The sequence below is a fragment of the Emys orbicularis genome, chromosome 1, assembly GCF_028017835.1.
Source record: "Emys orbicularis isolate rEmyOrb1 chromosome 1, rEmyOrb1.hap1, whole genome shotgun sequence".
In the NCBI taxonomy this organism is placed as follows: Eukaryota; Metazoa; Chordata; order Testudines; family Emydidae; genus Emys; species Emys orbicularis.
Window position 1 is genome coordinate 320,282,579 of NC_088683.1, and position 8,584 is coordinate 320,291,162.

Here is an 8,584-nt window from a genome sequence, read left to right on the forward strand (position 1 = left end):
GGCCTCCAATGGGCTAGCACCACCTCTGATCAGAGATGTGAAAAATCCACACCCCTCAGTGGCATTGTTAAGCTGACCTAAGTCCTCATGTAGACAGCACTAAATCAACAGAAGAATTCTTCTATGAACCTAGCTAATGCCTCTTGGGCAAGTGGATTACCTACGCTGACAGGATAATCTCGCCTGTCAGCTTAGGTAGTGTTTACACTGAAGCACTACAATGGCACAGCTCTGCCACTGTGGCATTTTAAGTATAAATATGCCCTTAGCTTACAGTCCCAAGCCTCCTGAGTCAACACTAGACCCAAAACCCCTCTCCAGTTTTTTTCCAGGGTCATACACCATGCTCACAGGCTGTTGCTTGGATTTCTTGCTTCTTACCTCTGAGTCTGTCTCTGTTCTGTCTAAATTTCTGTATCTGCACCCCAGTTTCTCCCTCTAATCTCTCTCTCTCTCTCTCTCTCTCTCACACACAGTGGAAATCTCCAGCTACATGGTGCTGGTTTGTGAGGTGTGGCCCCTTAACTGTCTCTTACAACTATCTTAAGTGAAGGGCGCATTCACACATCAGTTTTAACAAGGTTCTAACTCGGCCCATAACAAGGTTTAACCCAGCTCATAAAAATAGGATGGATCCTAAATGTGTCAGCTTTCTACCATTCTGTTTTCTGGCTGTAGACTTGAGGGGGTGTCAACCTCTATGGAGTCAACCTGTTCTATTCAACTTCTTTTGTTAATAAAAGCACATAATTGCACCCATTTCTTACCCAGTTTTGGAGTCTTAGACAAGTCAAAAACAAAGTGTTAGCTTAAGAAAAATATTCATTTTCCCCAGTACCCTAAAACTAAGAGCCAGATCTTCAGCTGGTGTAAATCAGCATAGCTGCATTGACTTCAGTAGAACTATCCAGTGGTTTGTTTCCTACATACTCTGGGAGAACAAAAATAATCTAAAGTATACTCACCTACATTATACATCTTCCTTATTATTTATTAGTTAGATAAAATGTGCCTTATTTTATCAATTCAGAATTTGAAATGAGGCTACTGCAAAGAGCTTTATAACTAGTGAGTGGACATTTATAGAACATGTGACGCTTTCAAGTGGTACCCGGGGTTGTGAGGCACCTTGCTAATACCTTCCCTTAGCATTAGGAAGCCTTATCTGTGCCTTCTGCTGGTCAGCTCCCCAACTCTATGTGCAAAGGCAACACAAGCATGCCCCTCTAGGCCTAGGCAGGCCTCACTGCCTCTCTACACGTTAGCAGTAGGTACACTGCAACCCCCAAGCCTTCTGAGCATATCCCTGGAGGGCCCAGCCCCTGATCCACTGGACGGACACTCACAGAATTCCCAAGATCCACTGTTCCCAAAGGAGCAGTACACCCCTGCTTACCAGATTCACCTCAGGATCACCGCTCCACTCAACTCACAGCACTTAGATTTGTTAATAGTGAAATTAAGTATAAGTTTATTTAACAAAGCACAGAGACTGAAGTAATAACAAGAAGAAGTATTGGAAACAAATGGTTACATATAAAATAAAATCCTAACATGCATTCTAGAACCTAGACTTAATTAACTAGATACTTTCATGTCTTGTAGAGTAATGTTCACCCGAAGTCTTTTCAGTGTTTTACAGCCAGTCTGGCTGGGACCCTCCTTTCATACGACAAACATGCTGTTAGCTTGTCTCCTCAGTGAAGGATCCTGTGTTTTTTGTGCCTTCCCTGACATACCAGACTAATCCTTTTATCTTTGTCATAAACAGGATACCCCCCTGCTATTTTATTTCTTCCTGTAGATTTTCTCTCTTGTAGACTTTGCAATTTTTTTTGACTGACTTCTAGCTTAGTGTGCAAATAAGCCTCCATTGTGAGACATACAATGCACAATACACACGTGGCCAGACAGAGAGATAAGCATCTGTTTCCTCCTGCCTGAAAGGAGCATGTCCAAGGTATGTCACTGCCCGGTGACCTGCCTTAACTCCCAGACATTAAGAACATACTTTTTTAGTATAGTTACATAATTTCTGAAATATTATCCATACATACATTTCACAATGATAAAGATGACCAGTGGGTTACGGACTCTCAGTAGAGACCTCACATGCCAACCTTCGGTTATGCAGCTATTTGACTCAGGGAATCCCTGTAAAAATCTTTGCAACCCCTATGCCCTCTGGCAGTTAGCACTGAGAAGTCCCTGGGTCATGCATGCTTATATTTCTCTCCAAAATTAGCACTGTGCATATGCAGTAATTGGGCATGCAGTTTCACTAGCAAGCACTTCAACATTTTCAACAGGTGGTGCTATTGGACAAATCCTACAAAGGTGACTTCTATAGGAGATGAAGTTGCCTCAGCACTTCACAGGAAGCTCACAGCATTTTGCAGGATTGGGGTCTAAATCATGAGAGCTACTGTGCACCTAAAAGAGCACAAGAAGTGGTAGGTTGGCCAGGGGTTATGACCATAAGCATTCAAGTGACTATGCAACATGATTAGGCACATATTTAGGCACCTAAATTTAATCAACGTATTTATGCTTGCAAGTATTCATGATGTATTTTAGAAGTTCTCTATTTATAACGTTTCATTCCACAATTCCTATATGTCGAAGTATGGAACCATATACTGGATTTTCAACATTATAAAATGTTTTTTTTTAAACTATCACCTTTGCCCTAAAGTTCACAAATTGAAAAATGTTAACCACAAAGCAGAACAAACACTATGTAAATTAAAAAGTTCAAAAAATGAAAAGGTAGTACATATAACAGTGTAAAATGAACACATAACCAGCCAAATTCAGACCCAGGTAAATGCATGAAATTCCACTAACTTGTTTACACCAACCCTGAATTTGACTCGCATTCTAATTCTTATCTGATTACTTATTCAGATAATAAATAACTTATGCTCAGAAAGAGTCCAATATCCACATTAGTATCTGTGGGATTTAAAGGATTCGAGGGACATGAATTAATACTTTATGGTAATCAACATTCTGTAAAATGCATCAGTAAAAAGACTTGCACGAGCTTCTTTTTGCTCATAAAGGTCTTTGTTTTAATAAAAGCAAAAAAGATGCTAGAAACTCTGTACATATTGTAAATTAGGGGATAAATGTGAAAGGACATGTATATTAGAGAGATAGGGTGTTAATCTGTTGATAGCCAAACAGTTGAGAACAAAGGAGTTTTTCTGAAGATATTCAGCAAGCTTGATTTCACTGGGACAAGTAAGGAAGGAGAGGTGTAGTGGAGAGACTCAGAAGGTCAGTTGGTGGAGACAGATCAGATGATGAGGTGGGATCAGAGGAACTGGGACTGGTTGGGGAGAGAGACTGGGAACAAGGAAGAGAGCTGGGAATGGCTGGGCAAGAAGAATTGGACTGGGAGCAGGGTAACTGGGAATGGAAGCAGGAGGGGAGCCTGGCACTCGGACAGGAAGACCAAAAGGGGAGACTAGCGTGGGCTGGGCAAGGAGACTTGGATTGGGATGAGAAGCCTGAGGAGTGGAGACTGGGACTAGGACGAGGAGCTGGGTTGGGGGAAGAGACAAGACTGACACAGGGATAAATTGGACTGGATGGGGCAGAAGGGGTCAAATTTCAAGGTAACAGACAAAAGAATCTGTGCCACTAGCAGTGATTAATTTATGCTGAGGCTTGCCAGGGCTGAGATACGGCACCTCTAAACTTGGCACTTCATAGCCTCAGCAACTCTGGGCTTGCCGCATCAGTTATGAAAGTAAAAAAAAATTGCTTGAGCCCTAACACAAATTACATTACAAATTAAGTACTGGCCACTAGTCAAAGCCTGGAATGAAACCCAAGATTCCTGAATCTCACCACTGCTCTGCTGTCAGCAAATATCCATGAAAACTGCTGAAGAAGTGCATGTCTCATCCTCATCTAGTGCTGTTCCACAATGACAATGACAGCCTATCAATGTTACTCAGTTAATCAGTTACTCTGTTAGCTCAAGTGGCAGTGGTCTGTGTGTGGATCTAAAAATTCCCTGCTTGATGATCCATGTGGGTGTCAATGTGATGCCACACGATGGAGTTTGGGGGGCAGGAGGAGTGTTTCAGTTTGCTTTAAAAAAAAAAATCTAGAATTTTACACACACACAAACTGTGTTAAAAGAACACTATTAAGATTGCAAAATAAAGCACTCAAAAGTTTTGAAATGCCTGTGCAACTTTAATTCAGTCCCCTTATGCATAAACATTATGATACCGTTTTTAAAGATCACATACTATAATTTTCTACAGGACTTTTGCCTCATTCAGTGCACTGAATGGGATGGTGCTACCACACACCTTCCAACTATTGCAACAGGGGGGTGGTTTATTCACAACCCTAAGCGACATAAATTATGCTTGTATAGGCTGTAGTGTAGACATCGCGCTAGCTACTATAACACGGGGAGGTGGAGTTCCTTCGGTGATGGAAAAACCACTTCTGTCGTTGTAGTCTGTGGCTACGTCCTCACTACGGGGGGGGGGTCGATTGAAGATATGCAAATTCAGCTACGCGAATAGCATAGCTGAATTCGACGTATCGGAGCCAACTTACCCCACTGTGAGGACGGCGGCAAATCGACCTCCGCGGCTCCCCCGTCGACGGCGCTTACTCCTACCTCTGCTGGTGGAGTACAAGCGTCGATTCGGGGATCGAATGTCGCGTCCCGACGAGACGTGATAATTCAATCCCTGAGAGATCGATTTCTACCCGCCAATTCAGGCGGGTAGCGTAGACGTAGCCTGTGTCTACCCTACGGTACCATAGCTATGCTGCTGTAGCACCTGTAGTGTAAACAGGCGCTACACATTTCCTAAACATTATTTTTGTGGAGAAGACACTACATCATTCCATCACGCAGACGTACAGCGCTGAAACTTTTTTTTATATTGCAGATGGCATAGTCGGAATTTGCAGATTTAATATAGTAGCAATTTTAGCAGGGATACCAAATGTATTTTATCTTCTCTGGTGGATGGCAATGAATTCACAAAGTCTGCGCACCACACAAAAGTTCACAGGTGGATAGACATTAGGGAGATGGATATTATCTGCAAGCAATCTACAAACATGTAGAACTCCACTTCATCTCCTTTGCCTGCCTCTGAATCCCATTCATCTACTCTAGAAAATATCCTCTCTGTCTCAGTAAATCCCAGTGTGACATATTTTCAGATTCCCCCAACTGTTCTTAGAGTAGGCGTACATCGTTTGCAATGCTCTTCCTGGGAACCTCCTTCCTTCCACGATCGGCAACTCCTGCCAGGCATTTCCCAACTTGGCCAAATCCCGTATCACTGCCAGTGGAAATCTGCACTAACAAATCTGACTTTGTAAATCCCAGCTCCTCAGCCGCTTCCTCGGTGTGTGAACGAGAAAGCCCTTTTCCTCTCTTGCCCTCTCCTCCACTAGCCACCCCCATCTCCTCTCCCCTGTCCAGCCACCGCTCCTTCCCAGCTGGGGGAGGGATTTTCTCTCCTCTCCAACTCAGAGACGGGCTGGGAGAGGAGACTGAGGCGCTTTCGCCTTCTCCCTCCATCCCCACTTGTGGGGCAAACTCCTTGGCCGGCCGGCCTGCCAGCCAGCTCGGCTGGGAGTGGGCATCACCCCCCATCCATCCATCCCTAGGCGTTTCCTCCCCTCCATCCCCTGCCCGCGGGGCGCCCAGCCCTTACCTGGAGGAGGTTGTGCGCCGCCCTGTAGCCCAGCGGCGGGCCGCCCTTGACGCCCGGGGGCAGCCTGCCGGTGGCGTAGCCGTGCCAGGCCACCACGTAGGGGTTGTCGATAGTGAGCCAGTAGCGGACCTGGCCGCCGAAGTGCTTGAAGCAGAGCCCGGCGTAGTCCCGGAACAGCTCGGCCAGGGTCGGGCTGGCCCAGCCCCCGTAGGCGTCCTGCAGGCGCTGCGGCAGGTCCCAGTGGTAGAGGGTCACCACGGGCTCCACGCCCAGCTGCCGCAGGCGGGCCAGCAGGCGGCCGTAGTGCGCCAGGCCGGCGGGGCTGGGGGGCGCGGTGCCGTTGGGCAGCAGGCGCGCCCAGGAGAGCGAGAAGCGGTAGTGGGAGACGCCCAGGCGCCGCAGCCCCTCCGTGTCGCGGAAGAGGTTGTTGTAGCTGTCGCTGGCCACGTCCCCGCCGGCGGGCGCCGAGGGCAGCGGCTGGGGCTGGCGGGCGCCGGCCGGCGCCGCCCGGTGCGCGAAGGTGTCCCACACCGAGGCGCCTTTGCCGCCCTGGCGCCAGCCCCCCTCGGCCTGGTACGCGGCGCTGCCCGCCCCCCACAGGAAGCCCGCGGGGAAGGTGTCGTAGAGGAAGAGCTCGTCCTCCGGGTAGGGCAGGCGGGCGAAGCGAGCCCAGGTGCCCGCGCCTTGCCCGGGCTCCCCCCGCAGCCGGCGGCCGCTCAGCAGGCAGAGCAGCAGCAGGTGGAGCGGGGCCGCAGGTGTCATGCTGCCGGGAGGGCGCAGAGGGGACGCGTGTGAGCGCCTGGCTCCCGCCCCGCAGCCCCCTTTATCCCCTCCCCGCCCCCCGGGTGGGCACGGCCATTAATCATTACCTAGGTGCTCAGCGCCCTTCGGCAGCCTCGGCCGGGGAGGGGGCGAGCTGGATCCTCGGGGCGTCCTCCAGGGGCGCGCCGGGCTTAGTCGTGACGGGGTGAGGTGGGGGGGGGTCCTAGGGGTGCACGGCCCGCGCTGCCAGGATAGGGAAGGGAACGGGGAGCAGCTGCCCCGTAGGCTCCAACTCTTGTCCCCTGAGAAGCAGCGCGTCGGTTTGTCTCTTTCCCTCCCCTGCACCTGGAGCAAAGCCACATGAGCGCTCCAGAGACAAACCCTGCGGGACCCATTGCAAAGGGCGGCAGGCGGTTATTGAAATGGGGCACTGGGATGCCTGGGTACCTAAAACGCCCGCGGTGCCTAACTTTAAGCACACGCCTTTGAACATGAGCCCTTTGCTGCTACCGCCTTGCTCTGCTTCCTTCTCTGGAGGGAGCCATTTAAAACCACTTTGGGATGTTTTCTTTGAACCGATTAAATCAATGATTGATGGAGCACAAAGGCAGGTGAGAAATAACCTGAGGCTCCTAAGGAGCAGTCCGCCATACTGTATGGGGGAAGGAATCTCTCAGCACCCCCGTGCAGCAGCCCAAATCTGACTGGGGAGACACTTATTGCCAGCCCCAGGCTTGGGCTGTGACGGTGACCACGCTTTTAAGTGCAAAGCACTAGTGTGGAATGGATTTATTGGACAGAAGTGACGAGTAAGCATTTCACCAACTGTACCAAAGTCAACATAAAACAGTCTTCAAGAAATGTTTTAACAAGCGTCTAAATGTCAACTCTTCCAGAGCTCTTGAGACAAATTTATGATTCAAGTGCCTTTCACGGTCATTTCTCCACCTGTGCGCATGGATAATTAGGAAAGAAAGGGGGAAAGTACAAAACCGTCCTGTAATCTTAGCTCCAACAGTGGAAAAACTGGCTGTGAGGACTCGGAGGAACTAAATGTATGTCTACACTGGAAACTTCAAAGCGCTCCCGCGGCAGCGCTTTGAAGTGCGAGTGTGGTCGCGCGCGAGTGCTGGGAGAGAGCTCTCCCAGTGCTCCTGGTAATCCACCTCCACGAGGGGATTAGCTCCGAGCCTGTCTACACTAGCGCTTTCAAGCACTCAGTAGACTAGGTTTATGCTGCTAACTGGAAGGCTGTACTTGTGATCGCAACGAGTCAAAGTTAGTATCACACCGACAATCACAGACAACAGAAATGGAACTGACTTATAACGCCCTAGGGTCACAACCCCCTTGCAGTAGTTACATACAGCACTTTGTCTAGCAGTTTTAAATGTCAGAGGCACTGGGGCTCCAACCACATCCTATAGAAAATTACTCTAAAAATAAATGTATCCCATGTTTTTCAATCCAGCATCTATTTCATGATAAAATATCAAGAGCCACCGCAGCTGCGATCATTCCATTTATGCAATAAAAAATAATTGACCAAGAACTCTATACTCTCTCACCCACGCATATACTAGTTTCTGGGTAGCCACGCACAGGCAATATCCTATGTTCCTTTCTGGAGGTGAAGAGTATGGTATATGATTGTTTGCTGCATGAAATTAGAAATGCCTCACAGATCTTCACAGGGCAAAATCCATCAAGCAGTGTATTTAAGTTTAATGATTTTAGTCACTCCCTTTAATTGCTTGTGTGAATGTGATATGTGGACTGTTTCTAAAGGTCAGGTTTCAAATGGCTACTCTTCTTATCTCATTTAAACCAAAAAAATCCGACTAGAGCAGTCAAATAAAAAAAAGTTGAAAAGGCCAGTATTTAAAATTCAAATATTTGAACTCTAACAGTTGGGGCATCTAAAAGCAATATGCATCTGCTAGAGAGGCTGATAACTACAGATAGATGTTCCCAGGAGATAAAGTTATTATTTAACCAAAGAATGAAAGTATTATGATAATTTAACTATTTTTAGAAAAATAATTGTCTGCAGAGGGGAAAAGGCAGGTAATTGCTTATAATTCATTGTATCTCAAGCAGCAATTGCTAGTGAA

At 47.7% G+C, this 8,584-nt stretch overlaps 1 protein-coding gene across 1 annotated transcript in view; it reads right to left on the minus strand.

Annotated features, from left to right (window-relative positions):
• The window catches only part of KL (klotho), a 51,283-nt gene extending 44,813 nt beyond the window's left edge, over positions 1–6,470 (minus strand). Inside the window, exon 1 of the mRNA XM_065422078.1 lies at positions 5,709–6,470. Within this exon, the coding sequence (XP_065278150.1) occupies positions 5,709–6,470 (762 nt within the window). The remainder of the gene's footprint in view (positions 1–5,708) is intronic.
• Between the last annotated feature and the right edge of the window lie 2,114 nt (positions 6,471–8,584).